The sequence below is a fragment of the Myripristis murdjan genome, chromosome 12 (assembly GCF_902150065.1).
Source record: "Myripristis murdjan chromosome 12, fMyrMur1.1, whole genome shotgun sequence".
NCBI classification, from domain to species: Eukaryota; Metazoa; Chordata; class Actinopteri; order Holocentriformes; family Holocentridae; genus Myripristis; species Myripristis murdjan.
The window spans coordinates 5709174-5733223 of record NC_043991.1 but is presented as its reverse complement, the minus strand read 5'-3'; the positions used below and the strand labels follow the sequence as shown (position 1 = coordinate 5733223).

Below are 24050 nucleotides of genomic sequence, written 5' to 3'. Positions count from 1 at the left end.
GCTCTTCTATTATTTGCCTTTGCCTGCTTGGTCATCATATCCACATTACAGATGACAGGTTATCAAAAATATCTTGTATGTAAATTAATAAAAAATATCTGATGAAAGCACCAATAGTCATCCCATCAACATTGTCACAATATTGATATCGAGGTACTCCGTCAAAGATATTGTGATATTTGATTATATCCATATTGCCCAGCCCTAATTTCAGCCTGTTCTGATGTTCTTGGTGTTAAAAGTTATTGGACTTCTTGGAAAGTTCTGCATCCATTGATTCATAAAAAGTGTGAAAGTGGCATTTTGTGAAAATAGAAATTGAGGGAACAGTGCATTGAAGATGGATGGGGAGGCAGAGGGAGTCGTGCATTGAAGATAGAGGCGGGTGAGAGAGAGAGAGAGAGAGAGAGAGAGTGTGGATGCAGCGGGGGGGCCAAATGTTTAAGAAGACGGAGAGAAAAGGGAGTTGTCAGAGGAGGATCTATGAGAGTGAGCCAGATGAGAGAGAGGGGAAGAAATGGCCGTCGGTGCCAGGGACAAAACAAGCTGTCGTCTCTCAGACACTCTGACCAATCAAAAATGATAATGCCATGTAAACAAACCCATTTGGAGCCGGGAAGAGGAAACTAAAGGCCAAATTAGGACGTTATCAGGCCCTGAAAAGAGATTATGAATCAGGGGAATGTCTCTGTTCTGTCAGCGATAGACTCATCCTGACCAAGGACGGGCTCAGGGATGACCAAGTGACAATCGAAAAACAGCGATGCAAAAAAAAAAGAGAGAGAGAAAAAAAATCATGACAACCAAAAAAGAAAACAGATGATGCGGTCGATGTTTGATGAAGGTGAGATGCACCTCCTGCGATGTGAAACCTTCAGTGAAATAAAGAGCAGTTACCTTGACAGGTTCACCTTAGCAATTTCAGATTTCAAAGAGCTTTAGTGAACTCTCATAAAAAAAAAAAAAAAAAAACCTCCTAGGGCAAGTATCAGCATGCCACCACCTGAGACAGAGTGAATGACCTACACACACACACACACACACATACATGCATAGGATATATTGTGTATATAATTAATAAATATTAATCCTAAAAGCAGAATGAGTAGGATTTGTTGTTGCGGTTTGCAAACATAACATTCAAAGTTGGCCTCTCCTCCCTGGCTGAGCTGGCGAGATTTCATTTCCTAGGATGGCGATGGAATGAAATAGCGCACAAATATAACATAGCCATTCTATGAAAAAAATGTGGCCCGCCGGCATGTACCTGTCCAACAGAAAACAGGCTAAGCTAACCGCCAGCAACAAGTTCTCGTTTACTAGGATGGCGATGAGGTGATATGCCCGCCAAAAATGTAACATCACTGTCCTAGGAAAAAAAACTTTGGCCCGCCGGCATGTACCTGTCCAACAGAAAACAGGCCAGCACCACGTCGCTCTTCATCCTCCTCTCCCTCAGCGCTCGCCAGCGGGTGGCTGTTTTTTGCAACCCATGTCTGCAATTTTCGTAGCTTCCTATTGGATGTGGTGTTATCGATCTGGCACTGTGCTGCGCTGTGATTGGCTGGGAGCTACACACCCGCTGCACAAAGGCCGACGCCCAGAAGAGTCCCGAGCTCAGCACAGCCAGAAACTCCAGGCGGAGGGCGGGGTCTCTGCAGACACACACACACCAACACACTGCTAGTTGCTCAGAGGTAAAGACTGTATTAGTCTGTACATTGATATTATATATATATTTTTTTTAGGAAAATCCTATTCATTCTACCTTTAGTGATCTTCTAAAGTTTTAATTTATTTTCATAATTTACATTTCAAACATTTGAACATTTGATGCTTTGGCAAAAGTGTTCTGGTAACTTTTGTGCCACCAAAGCCTTTGACTTGAATTGAATTGGATTGAATTGAGTTGGATTGAACTGAGAAATGCAGTGGGAATGCATGGCTGGACGGGAGCTCTGCCTAGCGAGCGTGCTCTCCATCTGATAGCGTTAATCTTGTCCTCCGTTTGCGGTGTTGTCACGCACCAGCAATTTTAACGGGCTCTGATAATGAAAAGAACAGCGTCGAACTCATTAATTGAATTAGCTCTCCCTTTATCTTCACATCTGCCTGCGTCTGCTGGCCCCCTAAACGCCACACCGACAACTATTCCTCAGCTAATTGACTCGGAGCATCTCCAGCACGGCCCTGTTTCACGTTACTTATTTATTGGAGCGGCTCCCAGCCTGGCTCACCTGTCACCGGCTACTATCTAATTTAGTTTTTTCCCCCAGAGGTGATGGAGATGATTTTGTTTTTGAGCGCGTGTGCGAGGGGAGACAGAGAGCGAGAGGTAGAAACAGAGCGAGAAGGGACAGAGGGACGACAAGAAACAAAAGGGGCTGCCACGGCCGACAGCTTGCGAGTTAAGTTTGTAAAAGGATTTCGCTGTAGGTGCGAGAGAATGAAAGAACATGGCCGACTAAACTAGCTCAACATAAATTGACCAATTTGGCCTGCTGTCAGTAAATTGAATTCGCCTGAGCTATACCGTTTTTTTTTCTTCAAAATTAAATCAGAAAAGATGCTCAACCACAAGCGCTCTTGTGTGTTTTACAGATTTTTTTTCTAACTACACATTGAGTCGATTTATCATCGGCTTCTGCACGGTCAATTACGGGTTTTTCTCATTCAGTGGTTTTTAAATAAGGGTTAGTTAATAAGGCATCAGGAGCTTGTTGGTGGTTATATATGAGGGTGACGGACCTCATCAGTATTACAGGTCTGGCTATTGAGGCAGAAGTTTTTTCTTTTTCTTTTTTTTCTTTTTTTTCTCTCTTTTTCTCCTTCTGGCTGTGGAAGGAAGAGCCTCCCTGTGATGTGGGAACCAAAGGTGGTTTCTTTGTGGTGGGACTGATATCAGAGCAACTTCCTGCTTTCATTTATCTCCACTAAAGGTCAGCTTTGTCCCCCAGCCCACTCCCCCCCAACGTGTTAGCGCTGTATCAGATGGACACAGACCAGGATGTGTGTGTGTGTGTGTGTGTGTGTGTGTGTGTGTGTGTGTACATGTGTGTGTGTGTGTGTTAGAGAAAGCCACTGGGTCCTCTTAGCTGTTCACTCTATCTTCTCTAAAATAATGGTCTCTTATCACGGGAGCGACGACACAAGGAGCCCCCCGCCTGGATCCCACCCTGTTTTAAACTAATTATCATTTTAACTTATACTCCACACACACACACACACACACACACACACACTAATTGGGAATGGATGATCACACCAGACAGAAATTACAAGCCCTGATGTAAGTTGTGAATCACTAAAGCAACTAATATATGGGTTTTCGTGAGATTAGTTGAATAGTTTATTATGTATGGGTCTTTTAAATTCTTTTGTCTCTTACCCAATTGCCTCTCCTCCACATTCCTCTCCTCTCCTCTCCTCTCCTGTCCTCTCCTCTTTTCTCCCTCCTCTGCTTTCTCCCATCATCCGCCCTATAACAGCATCAGATTCTGTCTTTTACAATTTGCACGGCGAGGCTAAATAAATCACTTTTCTTTCCTTTTTCCTCAAAGGCAGCTTTTACACCAACCTATCCGCCCATCTATATGCCCCCCCCCCCCCCACACGCACACACTCTTTTCCTAGCATGCACACACACACACACACACACGCATACACACACTTCCTTGTATTTTCCCTCTCTGCTTTGGTCTTGGTGTGAGCTCTGTCTTCACTTATTGCCATGGGAACAACTAAGAGTGTCCATTTAGTTATCAAGCAAAAACATGTTTTTGAATGACAGCGGATAATCAGCGCTACAGTTTCGGCCTTTTTCCATGATAGTCATTGTCCATTGCCATCATACAGTTCTCTAAAATCAGGTGTAACTGTGACATTTGTTAAAGGAATACCCGTTTTCCGACTTCCCCACACTGAAACAAATAAATGCCCTCAAATAAATAAATGTTTGCCCTGTCTTAGTATTTTCTCCCTCTTTGTGTGTGTGTGTGTGTGTGTGTGTGTGAGTGTGTGTATTTATGCTTACAACACCATCAGCATGCTCACGACCGTGTTGTTTTGGGCATACAGTTTCTCAGTTTATTCATGGTGCTCCTACTGCTTTTAATTCCCCGCCTTGCATAAAGCGCATTAATATTGAGCGCATTCACATTTAATTAGGCATGTGCAAGGTGTGTCGACGTGTTATTTGAGCGGTCGCCGTCAACGGTGTCACTTCTGAGCATCCATCAGGGAGAGATCAGAGTCGCAGACAGCGTTTTCTGACAGCCCCATCACATCTGTAAATACTCATCCCACTGATGCACATGTTTCCATAGAATTAATTAGGCGGCTTCATGTGCTGATGCATGGGAAACTGGGCCTCCCTTTAAATTGCTTTTCTTTATTGCCCCCCCCACCACCACCACCAACGCCCCACACCCCCCCAAATCCATCACCAGAAATCATATTAGCCAAACCAATCTCATTTACAACATGCCATTCCTTAATTTAGCTCCCTTGCTTGTTGGCTATACAGAACGCCTGAGTTTGTCTGTCAAAATGTGCAACGGGAAAGGAGAGATTGAGTGAGTTTGATGGCGGGAAGGAGAGATGGAAAGAATATGCGGAGAGGAGAGAAATAAGAGAGGAAGGAGAGGTGATAGACATTGAGATAAGAGAGCAAGAAAGCGAGTGAGGAAAGCACTCAGGCGAGGAAGAAAGAAGGGGGGAAAAACAAGGTCAGATAAAAGGAGAGTATACTGGAAACTGCACTTTTCAGCACCACGGACAGCACTCCGTTTCAGCACCATGGACAGCGCACATGTTAACTGCCGCTCTGTTCAGGAGCATTTACCTCCGGACAAAAGGAAGAGCTGTTTATGGGCGGATTGTAAACCAGCACAGTGCAAACACAATCATGCACTAACACCAGCTAGTAAAATGATGTAGGAAAAAGAGAGAAAGACATAAAGATATATTGATATCCCATTATGTGCACCAGCATGGCCCTCACAGTGTCTCTAGCCACCAGCACAGAGAGCGGTATATACAGTTGGAGTTTAGTCCATATCAGTGTAAAGTGAAAAAAAATAAACCTCACAGCAACTCTGAAGCTGTCTGAAACGGTGTATCATGTGTTTTTTTGAAATACAAGTCTAGGGAAAGACTCGTTTTAAGAGAAGATATGGTGGAACTGGAACCACCGAACACATGTATCCGAGCACCACTGCTGAAATAGGCAAGGCAAGGCAATTTTATTTCTATAGCACATTTCATACACGGAGCAGCTTAATGTGCTTTACATAAAAAAAACCAAGACAAGTGAAAACAAACAATTGAAAAGAAACAAACACTTAATAAGGAATAAGGAAATCCATACAATAAAAAACAATTTCAGAACAATTAAAATCATTATAGTTAATAAATAGATTACAAAAAGTGCAGAGACATAGAGAAAGAAAGAAAACTAGACTAAAATGGAACATAAAATAGGAGTGCAGCAAAAAAATAATGAATTGCTTTTAAATGATAACAAATTAAAGTGCCAAAAAGCTTTGAAAGAGCTCACCCATAAGCACATGAGACCTTACCCTGGATTTAAAGACATTCACACTTGGGGCTGATCTCACTTCTATTGGTAGTTTGTTCCATTTGTGTGCAGCATAACAGCTAAAAAAATAAGAAGAAATAAGAAGATCCGGCGTATGAACTTCTCCTTAAATGACTATCATTTCTTTCTTTTATAAAATTTCAAGCAGTGCATCACAAACACACACGACACACACTGCGTAAATAAGGCAGCTTCCGAGTTGCGGCTCTCTTCAGCACCGCGGACAGCGCACCGGAGCGCATGTTAACTACCGCTCTGTTCAGGAGCATTAACTCCTGGACCAAAGGAGAGCCATTTATGGTGGGATTGTAAACCAGCACAGTGCAAACACAATCATCATGCACTAACACCAGCTAGTAAAATGATGTAGAAAAACAGAGGGAGAAGGATAGATTGAAAGGGAGGCTGGAAAACATGGTGATATTCAATTATCTGCAGCAGCATGGCACTCACAGGATCTCCAGCCACCAGTATAGCGAGCAGTATATATACTGTAGTAGTCCACATTAGTTCATCATCAGATTAATTTTCCCTGTAGTCTGTTGTCAGCGCTGGGGCTGATGTTAGGCAGTCGTAATTACTGTGCCGTGGCTGAGGTGAAAGCAGGGAAGCAGGGAGGCAGACACCAATCAGCAGTCTCCTCCTGGTCATTGTCTGCTTCTTCCACACCAGCAGCCTTTATCTAAGCTCGTCAGGAGCAGCGACCAACACAAGGCCGGTTATTACTGCCTCAGCGGCCTGGATAAGATCAAAAAGGGCCGGCCAATCTAGGAAGATGTAACGACGGCGCCGTTCTCAGGACTGGTGCATGGTTTGTCATGTCATTATCCGCCCGTTAGCGTTGACTTTCTTTCGATGTGTGTTAGAAGTCCTTTGCAATTCCAGAAGAAGGACGGTCTCCAATTTTTTGCATTCATGTTTCACTCAGTATCGTTTTTTTCCCCAACAACTCTTTTACTTAGGAGCTATCTTACCCATTTTCTCCTTCTTTATTCTCACATCAAATAGATTGCCCCTTTCGTGTTACTGGCTTAAATAAGGGCAATTGGTCATGATGGAAAAGAGAAAAAGACAAAAATATGACAGAAAGCTGATACTGTAATGCGTGATAACGTGATACGACACCAGTGGAGAAGACAGTGGCAGTGTATAAGTATGGTGAGAAGAGCAGGAGGAGGAGGTGAAGGTGAAGGTTCTTGGGTATCCGCTCAACTTGCCTCCCACAGACCGTGACTGTGGGTAATGGAAGTGGTCGAGATGGAGGAGGGCGAGGGCGGCTGCAGACACGCGAGCACTTTAGAGCTGCAGGCGAGCAGGGAAGTGACCAGTTGTCTGAACCAGAAACACTCAGCCACAGGTTTCCCGCGTCAGGAAGGGATCTAGACACGCATTTCTCATGTTGAACACAGGTTTTTGGACATTATCTCTCCGTAGTTCCAGGCGTGTAAAACAAGACTCTTGACAGATTAAGGCTCGCTGCTGTGCCGGATGTGCACACTCAGGTTAATTTGGTTAATTTGAACTCACCAGCCCTGACTCACGGCGATTATTTAATTTCAGCCAACATGCCATCTGTTGCCTCGGTGCTAGCCTTGCTTACAGCTAATTAAATAATTTTGCTTGTACATGACGGTATTGTGCTTACCAGAAATGGAAGTAACTAATTACATTTGCTCACATTACTGGAACTGAGTGGCTCTTTTATGTCCATTTTGAGAATTGTTGTTTAAAGTCAGTCCTTTTTGCTGGAGTTTTGACCTTCACTGCATTTTAAATCAGATCCATTACAGAATGGCAGGTTGTGGAACCTTTCACAATAAAAGCTCAGCCAGCAGAGATGAGAAGAGGAACCTGCTTCTGCACTGTTGGTTGCACTTTTTGTCATTTTCCAAATTTCCAACAAAAGATGCACTAAAGGGAATCGACCGCTTAGACTCAATAGGCAAATATATGAAATAAACATGGGAAAAGGGGAAAAATATAAATAAAACAAGTATGCCATATAGACTCAACTGTTATATTATGTCATATTATGTGTTAAAGCATGTAGTGTGCAGCATGTTCTCTCCTCCTTTTCTAATTGCATGGAAAAGATCCCAGCTAACACAGTTACTGTTTGGAAAAAGGAGCTCAGTCACTTTTTACTGCCAGGACATTTGAAATGAGACACTTTGTACTTTTACTGCAGGAGATTTTTACTGCACTACTTCTACTTCTACTGCAGTAAAATATCAGCAAAGCCATAGTACTTCTACTTGAGCAGCAATTGGTAGTATTCATTCCACCTCTTGTGCCTGGCTTGGCGTTGATGATGCATTATTTACCTGAAACAAACAAACTGTGTAAAAGTGCTTGCCCTTTTTCACACACCAGTTCATTTTGTCTGCAGTTGAGAAGAACAAGGAAAACCAAGTTTTGTGGCTCAGTTGGCTAAATATGAAAGTCAAGACCTGCCTACCACCCACGCCCCACTAGGCCAAGCATTTTTCCACCCCATTTATGCCTTGACCTTCCAAAAAATCTGCAGTGCTTTTTGGTTCTCCAGTGTATTCTTTTAATAATTCAATAAACAATGTTTTTCTATTGAAACTCTCTCTGTGCCAGCTTCTTTCTTCTGATCTCTGTATGTGGGCGTGCGTTAGTGTGTGTAAGTGCGTGCGTGCGTGCGTGCGTGCGTGCGTGCGTGCGTGCGTGCGTGCGTGCGTGCGTGTGTGTGTGTGCGCAGGCTTGACATGCACATGGGACCATGCCTGTCAGTGTAAAACTACATTTGTTTCATGACCTGTCCGTGTGTCAGCTACAATACCATCTAATTTGATTTCTTTCTTGTGACCTGTGCACGGGTGTGTGTGTGTGCGCGCCTCTCTGTGTGTGTGTGTGTGTGTATCAGGGTCAAGCTGAAGGAGGGCGTGGCATTCCTGGGAGCCAGGGCCAGTAACCCGGTGGTGTGGACGGTGAGTCAGGACGTCAGAAGCGAAGGTCACAGGATCGTCACACTCCACTGTCGCAGGAAGGAAAGCAGCTTCGGCCAAAGGTAGGTCAGATGAGTCCAGAGAATTCATCATTTCTGTCTTTGGGTGATTTTTTAAACCATTTTCTTTAAACTTTAGCAAGCTTTAACTTTAGTTCCATTACTTTCACTCTTGGCAAACTTTCAATATCAAACTCAAGACCTGATCGGTGTAACATGATGAATGCAAATATTGTCAGTATTTGCTTGCTCCCCAATGTATCCACAGAGTATAAAGCTAAAAAAAATTGCAGGGTGATCTCATATATTTTCAAGTGTGTGTGTGTGTGTGTGTGGAGGGGGGGGTACATGTGTGTGTGCGTGTTCTTATATTTATCATAAAATAAAATTAATGAAAGCACAGAGAGGAACTACTCCCCATTAACTTTATTAGGAGCTCGAGCACACCTCAATAAGAGGCGGCCTCTGTGTGTTTGTCGGTTCATTTGTTGGTTTGTTCGTGCATAACTTTTTGCAATGCTCAGTTCCGGCGGGGATTATGATATGCACTGTTTATTTTGTGCAGAGCCCTGAGAGCCCCGCATTAAGGGAAATGCAGCGTTTGTACATCAGACACAAGTCACACAAGCGTCAGCTAAGTGAAGGCTGGTGTGCTGCGCGTCCACATTACCAGGAAGCAGCAGTTCAGCAGTTTGTCTCACTTACAGCACTGTGCTACCTCAGGACTTTGGTGTTAACACTCCAGGTGGAGTTTTTAAAGTCATTGTAGTTTCACTCACTCCAGTCATGCAACAACTCCCCCCCTCCACCCCTCCCCAAACACGCACTCAAGGACCTAGAAAGCAATAGCATACTTGTTCATTTTTTAGACAGCTGTCAGTAGAGACTGATAACAAAGTGAGGAGCAAAGAGGACATGACTCAGCATCTGAACCATTCAATTCTTGGCACTAGCTGGCAGGCATATCAGTCTTCTCCGGGCTCCAGAAACAGTTCCACAAATAATATAACAAGATATTGTCATTTGTTTTCAGTCGATGTTACATCTCCCACATACAGCATCTTGTGATGTCCATTTAACACCCGTCCTGGCAAACATTTTTTGTTGAAATTATTTGCCAACTTAATGTGCAATTCGTGAGCAACCCATAGTACTGTAAATGGGCAAGGAATGGACCTGCCTAAAACACACTGGACAGCACAGAATGAGCTCAGAGTCATATTGGATGAAACCTGAAATCAACAACATTATGAGCCATTGGAACCGTGGTTCTCAGTCTTTTTGGCGAGCGATGCCTTAAAACAAACCAATGCCCCTGCCACAGGCTGCATATGCAGAGCGGTGAACAGTCCACATAAAGAATGACCACCTTTTTAGGTTCATTTGCTTAATTATCAGAAGAGGCCTTGCATTTTAAGAAAACCATGCAACAGTAAAATATATATTAGGCGTGTAATGGTTCAATAAACCCATGGTTCAGTTTGTATGTTGTGTTTTTTGACACAATTTTGGATGTTTTGGATGCTGCAAAACCTTTTCTAATATTCTCTGTATTTTGTTTTATTTGCACAATGCAGTTAATGCAGTTCATTGCAACAGCTCTGCCATAAATTGATTTGTACTTTTTAAGAAAGTTTATAAAGTTTACAATGTTCAATTTTTGTTGACATTGTGGAAATTTATTTATTTCTCTGTCTGTTACTGAGGTTGTAGTTTGCAGAGGTCTTGTACTGGACTACATGTGTTGAGGTGTTTCTAATTTTTTGTCCTCCCTATTTATATACATGAAGCGGGACAGAATAGTAGAAACACTTATCAATAAATTGCACTGTATATATACATAATTTATTTCCCAACCCCCAGATTGAGAACCATGATGTATGGCTCTCAGATGTATGACCCCCTTAAAGTAGCCTGTGTATGTGTATACTCTGCTTGTGCGTGTGTGTGTCTGTGTGTGTGTGTGTGTGCAGTTACATGTGTGTTTGGTTGACATTCAACTGAGCAACTGAGCGGTTCCAGGGGAAGACAGAGTAGCTGTACACAGGAAGTGACACACCCCGGCTGGGTTGTTATTTCCTCCTGGGTGTCAAGGTGATGACAGTGATGAATGACAAGTCATCTATCATTTACATGCATCTCTTTCACAGCCCAGCCCAGGAGGACATTGAATTATAAAGGGCCGCTCAAGCCAAGGTCATACATGTCCAAACGTGTATTATTCCCTCCAATTTTCCATTCCACAAAAGACCACCTTGAAGCACTGATGCACCACCTGCCTTGACCCTGTTACTTATAGTTTTTTTCTAATGCCAGGTAATAAGTGAACTTTATTCATATAGCTCTCTTCAAAAGGTTTACAAGGTGCTGCACAGGCGACGATCACAGAAACTAAAACGGAGACAAAAAGAAGTACAGAACAAACACAAACAGCATGCCACAGAATAAAATGGCCAAAGGTGGACCTGGGCTTTTACTTTAAAAGCATCTTGAAACCTGCAGTTCTAATATTTTGGTCCCAGAGGTTTGAAGCGATAACTGAAAAGGCACAATCTCCTTTTGATTTCAATGCGGGCTTGTGAACTGAAAGGTCAGCGCACCTGAGAGACCTCACTCTGATGTGGACACTCAAACCTTTAAGGCAGGACCAGCTCATACATATGGAAGCCCTGAAAGGCAAAGCAAGAACGTTTTTATCGCCTATGTAGGAGATAATATCTCACACGTAGACTTAATGGAAACCGAGGGGAAGAAACAAGATCAAGTAAGTGTCCTGACATGAGGCTCAAAGTCCAGGTGTTGGACAAAAAATGACCTTTGAATGAATTTTGGGGAGAAAAAATATATATATTTTTTTATTCTTTCTGGCATGATATACTACTGTATAGATGTTTGTCAGCTTTAAGTTGTAGGAAATCATTTGCCTTTAGCACAGAAGGGCAGCTGCTAGCAGGACAGCCTAATAAAGTCATTTGGCTGGAATGACAGATACAGCTGTATATTATTCATGTAGCGATAATACATTTGATACAGCCAATTAAATATCAAGGGGAAGCAGAAAGATGCACAAAGAGAACAGTGTGGGATCAAGGGTTGGGGCTTGGGGCACACTGCACATAATCACCAATTTACACTGAAAGTTTCCTTCAACAGATACGCCAATTGAAGTTTCGGTGATCTTTGTGTTCTTGTCCAACCTGCTAATTAAGAGCAATCCCAGCAATATTCACCTAATTTTGAAACCTATCAATGTCAGCAGTGTGCAAGACAGTGCTAAGATCCAGCAGCAGCCTGGTTTGACATAGCATTAAGGACAAAGAGAAAAGCGCTTTCAGTGCTGTGTTTTTGATTAAACTGGCTAGACTCTGTTAAAAAGGCTATTGTTTTCCAGTGTACAGAGAAGTTGCTTGGCAACCACTTTTCAAAGGATTGTGGATATGAAAAAGTTTTCATGTGTGTCTGTAATTGTGGGGGAAAAGATTTCTTTTTGTCTGAATGACCATTTGTTTAAAGTAATCAGGCACACAGGCAAAACCAGTGGAGCAAATTACAATGCAACAGAGGTATGGGACCACTGTGTCATGTTCTTCTTTTAGGAGGGGAGGAGGTACAGTGTAAAGGGGGCTGGAGAAAGGTCTTATTCAAGACAGTGTCCAAAAGGGCTTGGACTAACTTTTTCCAGCGACTATCACTGATATGACAGTCAAAGAGTGTTTCAATTCAAGTAGACAACAACTCAGGACTATGCACGAGCACATATGCTGAGTTACATGAAAAGATGTGGCTGCAAAATATAGTTCATGGTATGGAAATTAAAATCAAAGTCTAAACTGGAGGATAAAAAAAAAACCCACAGAGGATAAAAAGTCACTAATCTCGGTAAGAAAGCTTTTATTAGGGCCAGGTGGGCGATAAATTAAAGCAGAGAAAACAGGATTATCTAAAGCACAGCCAGCATAATCGCCTCAAAGGTGGAGTTAACAATATTCGCAAAGCAGAAAATCAGCCGCCGAGCAAATGTAGTCACATGTTCGCCGCTTTGGGCCAATGACCCGGCAGCAGCGACCAATCATATTCCAGAGCCACATTTCAAAACCAAGGATTCAGCCATGTCTCGGTAAGAAATGGGATATGTGATACATGTGAAACGAAAAAGACGAAATTGGATGGATAGATATGAGAAGATAAATAAAGAAAAAGATAGATCAAATAAGTGTGGCATGGAAGTGAATGAGAACAGCAATTCAAGGTGCCCCTTTGAACTCCTGGCATTAAAAAAAATGGGATTTTTCACCAAAACAATGGCCAGCGGTTCAAGACATCTCATTCACGAATTTTAATGGTTTGCAGAGGGAGCGCAATAAATGTGTTTATAGTCCTTTAATTGACTCCAGTGAGCTTTTTGAGATGATTATGTAAAACGCTGTGCAAAATATTAGTCAAAACAACAGGCGGGGTCAAAGTCAGAGGACTCCTTCTGTTTCACAGTGAATATATTTTCCTACTTTTCACAGCAAGTTTCTCCTCCTGACGAACCGTGGAACATATGTAGATATGCCATATCACCAGATGGAGACACAGCCTTGCTATTTATTAAATTAAGTCTGAAGGGCCGCAGAGTAATGTAGTAAATTAATTTAATTCATGAATTCTTCAGGTCCTTATTACCTGCACACACATCCGTTCTGACATTTGACATGCAGTAGCTCCTACCACTCCTTAGTAACAGCACTATATTCAGATCAAGGAGGGTTTTTTAATGCATCTGCCATGTCATGGGTGGTAGATTTCAGCTGACCTTCATGCATAATAATGCTAAATTAGCCTGAATTTGAATGAAGGCTATGGAATGAAATATGTGGAGATGGCAGCCAAGCAGTTCCACCAGGCGAGTGCCCCGAACCCTTAAGGATGAATGAATAAGTTTTCCATATAAACAGCGTGGATTTGTTTATTTTCATATTTTCTCTTATACAGACAGAGTAGGTTACCAGCCCCTAATGAGTATGTTGAATAAATTTATAACCTTCAGCGATGTTCAGAAAGTCTTGATTAGTATTTTTTTTTTTTTTTTTATGTGTACAAGGCTACAGTGTTTACATTCAGATCTCATTGCAGTTGATTGCAGAGCAGCAGCTCCTGTATGCTCATTTGATTGACAGCCTAAGTTGTAGGCATTTCACATAAAGTCTGTCAGCTTCTACACCCAAACACATCATCATTACCAGAATCTCCAATCTCCTCAATACGGGATTATAACAAAGATAATATACCTGGACGAGTGAGGAACCAAACTTACCTGCTCAGTAAGAAGAATGCTACCTTGGACCCATTATTATTATCTCAGAAAATATTAATATTGCAGAAACTAATGTGTGCTTTATGGAGGTTTAAAACATAATGATTTCAACCAATACCAAGTTGCGCGGAGCAGCCATGTTGCTGTTGCCAGCTCTTTTCTTTTCTTCCCCAGTATTAGTTGCCAAAATCCAAACTGGGCTCAAGTTCCCCCCGCTGCTTCCCCTACTGTTGGTGTAAAAGAATCGCTCTCCCCCTCGCCAATTTTTTTTTTTTTTTTTTTTTTTTTTCCAAAGATGGCGAAATCATTGTTTTACATTGTGAGCGGTCATCTTGGCTTTTTGGTCGAGGTTAGGGGGTTAGGCCTAAGTCGGCTAACATTAGGGAAAGACTGTAGAGAATGAATGTAAGTCAGTTAGTTCATACCTTTGCCATACTAGGAAAATTCATGTTGGAATCCATGAGCTTAAGCCACCAGACGAGAACATGAGAACGTGATAATAAATGTACACAAACACACTATTACTGGTTTATCCGCTCGGTAGACCCGCTAGTGGCCAAAACTCTGTCAGTCATGTTTAAATTTCATCCCGACTCACAACTTGCCAGCTGTCCTGATTTTTTCCCGCGAGGCCTCTGGCTTTCATGCCTCTCCCCCGGGGTTCTCCCAGCCTCATCCCCTTTTTTGATTTCTCCCCATGTTTTAATCCAATTTCAAAATCTGCCCATTACTATGTATGAAACACTAGAAAAAGAAATCTCAGCCCTGCGTCGTCACTGTTGCTTCCAAATGGGCAGCGAAATTTGTCAGACCAAAAAATGCTAATGTCTCCATGCGTACCTGTTTTTGACAGTTCTCCCTTCCAATTAAGCAGACGAGACGGCATGTGGTGTGAGTCAATGAGAGTGTCTCATGTTCAGATTTTTTTTTCAAATTATTTTATTATTGTTATTATTATTATTATTATTATTATTCCTTTTTTTCTGCCAGGAGTTTATTTGATTTATTATTTATTTAGGCAAAACAGCATCATTAAGGTCTGGATGAGCTACAGATAGCAGTGTGAGATTCAGACAGGTCTTTCCATTGATTAAAAAAAAAACAAAAAACAAATAACAAAATACAGTTTCTCCCATTCTGCAATATTGTAATCAGAGTCCAAAATTAACACCGTTTACCCAACAAATATGTGAAATTTTAGGTTTGGATGGTAAATAAATCGGGGTAACTAGCCAGGTTTCCAGTAAATAATATCGAATTACAGTGTAGGACAAGGCTTACATCTGAGACTAATGTGACCCTCACTGTCCACCGTACCTATCGTGACGTCAGCCAGTCAAATCAAAGCTGTTTACGACTGTTTGGTGCTTTCTACAGCATGTCTGTCTGTGTTTTTGCTGTGAGAAAAATCTGCGCTACATGTTATTAGAGATGTGGCGACACATTTCCGGTGTTAAGCCTCCAAAAAGAAAACAAACAGGTGAAGAGGAAAGTCTCCGAGGTCGGAGTTTTGCTGAGCTGTGACGTCTGAAGGATGAAGGAACTCCGAGATCCTGGCGATAATATGAAGCTCAAAAGCACAGTATGTAAAAAGTGCACAGTGCAAATATTTTTGGCCGCTAAATTTTCTCAGTTTATTTGCCAAAATGTTTTTTTTGGACCGTGATTGTAATTTTAGCCAGTTGGCTCCTTCCTTCATTATGTTACTAGTACCTAAAGTTTGAGCTATTATGCAGTTTTCAGAATTTGTAGTAGGTGTGTATGAGAAATTTAAAGATGTAGATGCAGTATTCTTGCTGCATTTCATCGGTATATATACATAATAGAACTATAATGCAGGAAATAAAGCCACAAACATAAGAACAAATTGTCTTTATGTTTGGACTCTGGAGGCTGGTGTGTACGGCCTAACTCAGATTACAGCTTACACTGTAATCTGCTCACATTTGCCACTCAGCGCCCCTGTCAGAACATGGAGGATAAACATGGGGAGCGAGATGCCCTCGCTCTGGTTCTCAGTAGAAGGTGTGACATTAGAGCCGGCGAGGTGTGTTCCTGACAACAGAAGGAACCGGGGAGGCTTCACTCTTTGAACTCCAGGCAGCCAATCACGTTGAGAGGCCCAGCATCTTCGAAGGACATCCAGGCCAAAAGTGACAGAAGACACTGTGGAGATCTGTCCTCTGAGGCGACTGCGAATGCACACACACGCACACACACACACACACACACACACACACACACACACACACACTCAAGCAGGCCACAGACACAGATACATACCTCACATTTATGCACACTATACATAATAACTGCTAAGGGGAGGGTTGAAGAACTCTTAGAGATGTCCTAGCAGAAAGTATGTGTGTGAATGCATGTGTGTGAGTGTGTGTGTGTGTGTGTGTGCGTGTGCGTGCGTGTGCGTGTGTGTGTGTGTGTGTGTGTGCGTGAGCTTCAGGACAGTGCTCCTGCCACTCCATCAACCATATGTTCACTATTCTGATCTCCTGCGTTCTGGGGAGACTTAAAGAGCCAAGAGCTGTGGAGATGGAGAGAAATGCCGTGGGGAGGCAATGAAAGAGCAGATGACAGGACAGGCAGTGAATGGGAGCAAAGGAGGTGAAAAAAAGGAGGTGAAAAGTCTCGGGGAGGCGAGTTGAGAGGAGGTAAGGAAAGAAAAGGAAAGGTGGAGGTGAGAGGAAACTTAACGGTTCAGGACATAGTATTTTTCAGTCCTTCCAGGATTTCTCTGACTTTTTTAAGGACTGTTGCTGCCTACAATGCTTGATGTCACAGCAGCTTTTCTAAAAAACAAAAAAAAAAAAAAAAAATTGTTATGCATTTTGCAAAAGTGAAAATTGCAAAATAGTTGCATTTCTTCTTCTTTTTTTCCACATGAAAATACAAGAGATATGTGGAGATACAATTGCCAAAAAAGGGCCTAGTTGTGGAGTGTGATTTCCATAGCCTGAACTGGATTAATGAAAGTCTCGGCTTTATTTGGAAGAGGCGAACTTAATTTTATCTTCCCTCTCATGAGATATTACGATAATTAGGCTGTTTTGAGAGTAGCGTATGAATGGCATGCAGAATGAAGGACTTAGCGCAGGACACAAAGGCTATTGAAGTTTAACCGGATCCGGCATAAACAAGGTTTTACCTTCTCCGTTAACGAACTAAATGTCTTCTGTGAACCATAATGCAACTGTGAGATCTCTATTAAGTGTTTTTTATGAAGTGTCTTATGAAGTGTTTGGTGCTGAGTGCCTGCATGTAAGCTGCTTAGCCAATGACCTTCCCTACAAAAACAAGACCCGCAGAAACTGATAATTATATCTTGAACTTACAATAAAAGAAAACGTGTATAGTTAGTTAATGGGGAAGGTGAAACCCTTTGTTTACAGATGTCAAACTGAAAAAAAAATCATACTTTCCGCCCCACGTTATACGCCACATGTACCTCCTTATCATGTCCGACTGCTGTCCCCCCAAGTAAAGTCACATTGTGTTTCTGCAAATGATTACCCAACAAACATCCACTAAATCATTCTCCTGTAATCTGTCAGTCAGTACGTACTATATGATTTTTGTGTGTGTGTGTGTGTGTGTGTGTGTGTGTGTGCATCTTTCTCTATCCCATGCCACGCTCCACTGCTTTCAACAACAACAAATAGAATTAAAAAAACACAAGCAACAACTCATGTTCCACCCACGATGTTGCAAATGTGTCAAAAATGCTACTGGGTTTGTTCTCATAGAAATATGAAGCTGTTTTTTTTTTTTTTTTTTTCCCCAAAACAGGCTGAGCAAATTCATTTTCCTGAAATAAACTTTAATATAAGGGGAATCAAGCTGTTTTGATCGCACATCAATTAATGTATGAAGTAACTGTGAATTAACGTTCCTTAACTGATGATCTATTAAGTGTGAACTAATCACTTGAAGTGCTAATGGCTTCATCATTTGTTAATGGCGAGAAACAGGAATTCATGATCCGTCATGCCTTAAAACATCACGAGTCATGCATTACTTACGCATTACTTAAGCATATGATTCGTAGCCTTATTGTAACATTTTTGCCAAAATGCTTATTAATTTGCAGTTTCCCTGTCTAATAACCTAGTAAAGAGTACACATTGGTATCTTAGGATCTCATTTTTCATTCACCATTCAGCCTGTGACTGTATCATCAATACAAAGTCTAAGTGAATGAGGATTAAGAGAAAAAAAAAAAATCCTCAAACATGACTTTTTAAATGTAAACCATCACTTTCCTCCTGAGTGGATTTAGTGCCCTGGACAACGGGGCAACAATTCAAGAGTTTACTTTGTCTCACTTGGGGTTTTCAGTGTTAGAACCACAGTATATTTCTGTTTTGTGCAAAAGAATCAGTAGAATATCGCTTCCTCCCCCTTCCAGCCATCTCTCTGTGTCCCATCTGCAGGTTCTCCATGCTTCCTATAGAGAGCATGCCTCCGAGTTTCACAAACCCTGCTACAGCCTTTTATGCGAGCATGAATAGAGGGGATTAAATATATTGCTCCCTGGGTTGCATTGCCTTTGCAGTGTAATGCTTGTGTATATATAACAATAAATACATTTGTGATTGCTTGCATGGAGACCAGACTCGGTGGGTTGTTTTCCCTCTTTCGGTAAAGTAAATCCAACAAGGACATGTAATTTACACTTATCATTACAGCTCAAAAGAGTTGGATTTTTTTTTTTCCGGTTTCATGCCTTGAAGAAACACCACAGAAATCAGTATAGTCAGTTCTACAAAATGCTGATCTGGGCCACAAAATGCTGCGGTCTGCATTTTTATTTGAGGGCATCTGTATGCAGACGGCAGGGATGGCAGAGAAGTGGGGAAGAAATAAGGAGGTTCTTCAGCGAGCTGGGCCTGATCCGCGCTCCTCTGTGAAACACTTTGACAGTTACTTTTTTTTTTTTTTTCCACCTTAATAGACAGCGGTCACGCAGTAGATTTTCCAACATAAAACAGACCAAAAATAATCAACTTTACACCAAGCGGACCCTTCAGAGTGCATGCTTTTTTTTACGCTAAGCTGTCGTGACACATTGCAACCTCTCCAGAAAACCCTTTCGGATCTGAGACAGCACATTAAGCTTTTTCATATTAGACATCATATTTCCTCTCCAGTGGAACAATAACTGAGCACAGAGTTATAAAGCCCTAAAGCAGACACTTAGTAATTGCTTTTTTTTTTTTTTCTCTCCCTCCCCCCCACTTCTCCATGTGACGCCAGCCATTTAACATATACAGTGAGACATTTAGCACATTTGCTATATGGCTGTGCAAGTCGCTGAGCAGTAATAAACTCAATACAAGACCCGAGTTGCACCGTCATTGTCAGACATTACCGCGAGCGTGGTTATGAAGATGTATCAGGATACTTACTGTAAATGCTAAGGGTTGTCCTTCACCTGCAGCTCTGTCTTGTTCTCGCTCATTGCTCCGCTCTGACAATGTGGAAACACACACACACACACTCACATACACACACACACACCCACGGCACGCTAATTCATATTCTCTGTGCCGCAAGCACCGATGAACTCAAAATCCCCATCAGTTGCCGGCATAATTAAGCATGGGAATGCACACACACCAGGGAATCATACACTCATTCAACTCTCTGTGTGTGTACGCATGTTGATGTGAGCACAGTGGGTGGATGATTCATGTAAATTGAGTTTACTGTGATATTTCCTATAGGTAGCAGTCACACTGCAAGCTCACAAAAAACAAAAAAAAAAAAAGGAGAGTCATCTGCCATGCCTGTCAGGTACTCGTGCTGCTTCTGGCTCCCTTTATTTCTTTTTAATGAAAGCTAACACAATTTGGAGTTGCTGTTTGATTGGGGAGAAGAATGGAGGAAAAGAAACAAATGAGGGTTTTGTCGCTGCGGTAGCAATACCAGGGTCCACGGTGACTCAGTTTGTCAATCAGTAGCCGGAGTTTGGAGTTTGATTATAATTGCAGGAAGTGAGGCATGGCATCTAAGAATTAATTAAAGCAACTAAATCTGCGTCGGTGTAACGGCCTGCATTCTGCATCCTGCTCTCTCCGCCTGTCTGACACCTCAACCGGGAAAAGTCCTGACTTAAGAAGCTGGAAAATATTAGAAAAACACATGCTGTCTGTCGAGTGGGCAAGGGTGAAATTTGTTATTCTTATGGTGAATATTCACTCGAATCTGTGGATGCACACACACACACACACACACACACATGCAAACACACAGTCATGTACACTTGAGTAAAAATGCGCACAAATAGATCTGTCTGATGTTTATTCACCTTCAGAGTCGGTGTGAGCCGGGATCATGAAATATGCCACCGTGTTCAATTTGTCCGCCGTAGCTGGAGAAGACTCCCGCTGCGAGGAGGTGGGAGCCCTCCAGCAGACTGACAAGACAGCCACGCAACACACACACACACACACACACACACACACACAATAATGCAGTCTATAAACAAAAGTCCTCATGGCTGCAATCCAAAACAACCGCCTCGTCTGACGCCTAAGTGAAACCCAACAAGACACCAGGACGTGTCGCGTCAAGGAAATCGAACGACGTTGGAGCTGGCGAGAGATGATGCGCCGGGTTTGGCTCACCATGTGTCCACTTTCTCGGTGCATCTGTGGTGGAGCTGATTGCAGACTTAAGGTTAGAAAACATTTACACTCATTCAACCAGCCCGGCGGTCCATTTTCAACCTGCTGGTAAATGTATTCACCTCTCTAGATACGTTTTGACTGATTCATAATGCCTCTCTCTATAATCCATGATATCGATGTCTTGTGATGACATCGATGATGAATACTTAATATCTTCACTATCCGGTTGTTGATTCAGACACTGATGGAGCCGCGTTGGACCTCTTTATATAGGCTTTTTTTTTATCTTTTTTTTTTTTTTTTACACTGGTCAGGTGGTGCTTAGCTGAAAAAATACTTCAAAGTGGGTACATTATTGAAAAAAAATTGAGAACCACTGACCTAGAGGATCCAGATGTTCGTCAGTAACTTCAGTAAAACACTTGTCGTTTTAAGTGGAGGCTGGTCATGAGTTGATTTTCTAATGCTGATTTTACGAAAGTGTTTTTTTTTTTTTTTTTATTGCTGCTTCTGTTCGTTCGGTGAACCGTGACTGTGTGTCAGCTGCTACAGTTCGACAGAGCGGCCATCAGATTGTATCAGCTTAATTACATGAGCCAAAGATAAACACGGCATCGAGAAACACGACCTCAGAAATGCGGTCCGAGCGCCAGCGCCGGGAGATATTGGCTCTCGTCAAAATGTGAGACTGGAAGTGGCTGCGGTGCAACCAAAACAGCAACTTAGCCTTGTGCCTGACGGACAACCCGACAAGGCAGCGGGATGTGTCGTGTAATTAAATGAAATGATGTTGGAACCGAAACGATACGACGCACGGCGAGTTTCCCCACTTTGTTATTGCATCTGCCGCGGAAATGATTTCAGGGTTAGGGTCCTCAAAGCGTCACGCGGTGAAGTGGCACGAAGAGACTCGGAGATCTGCTGCGCCTTTTGACGGAGGAGAGCCTGCTCAGTATGCAAGCCCTGGTGTAAAAATAGGTTAAAGATTCAAATTGTTCTCCCCAACAGTTGATGAAATCATGTTTTAAGCATCAGTGAAATTGAGGCCTGTCATTCCGAGTATGCCCCAGCCATCTGCTGAGGGATTGTGACATGAGCCTCTGAGGGTCTTTCAGCGAAACAGAGGAAGGGAACATCAATACAGAGAATGGAAACCTTAAGCTTGTTGCAGATTGAAATCATTTGCATACTGTGTACTGCCTCAGGATAGTGGAAAGCCCCTAATGCTATAGAGTCTTTAAAGTCAGATAGGCATCTTAGGTTTCACATATCCAGAAATCAGTTTGTTACTAATTTATCTCTCGCCGTTGTCGCTCTGATCAGTATCGGAGGGTGACACATTCCCCAGTTCACCCCTTTGCATATTGCGACTGCTTTTCTCAAACAGTGTGATGACAAACAAATAGCACAATGAATTACAGCTTCAAAAAATAAATTGTTCGTTAGTTCATTCCCAGTAAAGCATTTGTTACCGCTTCACTCGCCCCCCCTCAGCATCTTCTTTCCCTTCTCATTATTTTTTTAAAATGTATTTATTTATTTTCGAAATCCTTGTTTAGCTTCAGCATTGGCAGGTGACACACATATTTAGCTACAACGCAAAATGAAAGATGTCAGATGTGGAAAATGCGCTTACTTTCAGAGACTGGAAGTATTCCAGTCGCTTTGATGGCATTGTTCTCTTTTGTACTTTTCTTGTTTAGGCCACTTGACAGGCTAATGTGCACCATTGTAACAGGCAGTTTGGCTGATTCTCTGCTGCTCTTTTGTATATGATAGATAGATAGATAGATAGATAGATAGATAGATGGATAGATAGATCTAGAGCTCTATTTCTGTCTCCTCATTCAATAAAGACATAGCTGTTGTAGATCTTTGTTTTGGAGCATGTGTTTAAAGGAACACTCAGAAAAAGGCAAATACCTTGTTTCTGGCATATGGGTAGCATTTTGTGTTAGCTTAGCATAAAGACTTGAAGTCTATGGGAGTCTATAGCCTAGCTCCTAGCTGCTACCTATAGGAAACCACCGGGTGTACAGAGGTGAAAATGGTATCTTGTCTCAGTCTGAGGAAGTCACGAAAAGGGGTATTCCACCCAAAACGCTGGAATATCCCTTTAAAATGAAGTGGTAGCAGTTAGCGGGGGATTACATAAAACCACAAACTACAAAACTACAAGAAGAAGAGTTTTCATATCAAACAAGAAAGGCTATATTGAGACCATGAATCTGAATATGAATCAGCAAATGTATGGCGAGTGGAGCGCCTCTGCATTGTGTGTCATGTTCAATCACACCAAGGTTATTCTGGGCCCTGGGAGTATGAAAAGCCCGCTCTATCCCAGACACTGAAGCTTTGTATTCATGATCTCATTATGCATGTCTACATGGCCCTGAAACAGCATGTACATTTTAACCCAATTTGATCGATTGTACTGATGATATGGTAATAATAGCCCGGGGCCTTGTGTAGAGTGCAATCTTCTCCTACTGTCATCACTTCTTTTTCCATCTCAGTGACAGATTCCCTCTCTTCCTCTACCCTTTGCCCCCACCCCACCGTTCATATGAAATGTGAGACAGTTATTATGTGGTTTCCCTTATGGAAATCCTGCCGTTAGAAAAGAGCAGAAATTTATCATTTAGTAATATGCATTTGTTATTATGAGCAATGGTGTCATCTTCCTGTGAATATGCTGAATCTATTCCATATATTAGCTCTGTGTGTATTTTGGTAATCTGGGTGGCAAATTAGCCAGCAGAGCTATAGGCGGAAATGCATATATTGTGCAACTGATTTGAATAAAGAATGGTTTGTTCATTTGATGATGACATCTGACTGCACCCCATTCATTTTGCATGTGTGCAGATGCGCGTGCATGCACAATTCATGTCTGTGCATGCAGATGTGCATTGTTTGGGGGTAGTGACTATGTGTCTACATGGCAGCTTACTCTGTGCTGGAGAGTAATTGGCAGCCAGGATAATTGGCAGAACAATGATGAGTGAAGATTGAATGGGAAAGGGGTTCAATATCCAGTCCTCTTCAGTTCATGAAGAGAGGTCAAAGAGCCTCGTGCTGTTCTTTCTCATTGCGCCGGACTTAACTCACACGGCCGGTGAAAACATACGATCAATGGCCAGACCAAGCAGGACCGGCGGGATCACATTTACAACCTCAGGTAAATCAAACGTCCCTTCAATGCAATCTGATTCCAATGGGAAGTCGCGGTGCGTCAGCGAGATGCATGGATGTTAATGACCTACTTGGTGAGGGCGTGCACGTGCGTGTGCGCCCGTTTATGTGTATTTGATTGTGCGGGAGATTAAACAAGAGACTACCATTAATTGGGGCCTTTAGGAGTGTGGCATTTTTGATTAGTTCTGTGTTGTAATCTGTTTAATTAACACTGGTTCAAACACATTGCACTCTAACACCGCCTGCTGCAGACAGGATGGAGAGAATTAGTGTGTGTGTGTGTGTGTGTGTGTGTGTGTGTGTGTGTGGGTGTGGGTGGGTGTGCATAAGAGAGACTGC

General features: G+C 42.3%; 1 protein-coding gene across 1 annotated transcript in view; it reads left to right on the top strand.

Moving 5' to 3' along the window:
* Window positions 1-24050, top strand: part of LOC115368952 (transmembrane protein 132C) — a 153258-nt gene that overhangs the window by 35871 nt on the left and 93337 nt on the right. The window contains exon 2 of the mRNA XM_030065414.1: window positions 8490-8633. Coding sequence (XP_029921274.1) covers window positions 8490-8633 — 144 coding nt within the window. The remainder of the gene's footprint in view (window positions 1-8489; window positions 8634-24050) is intronic.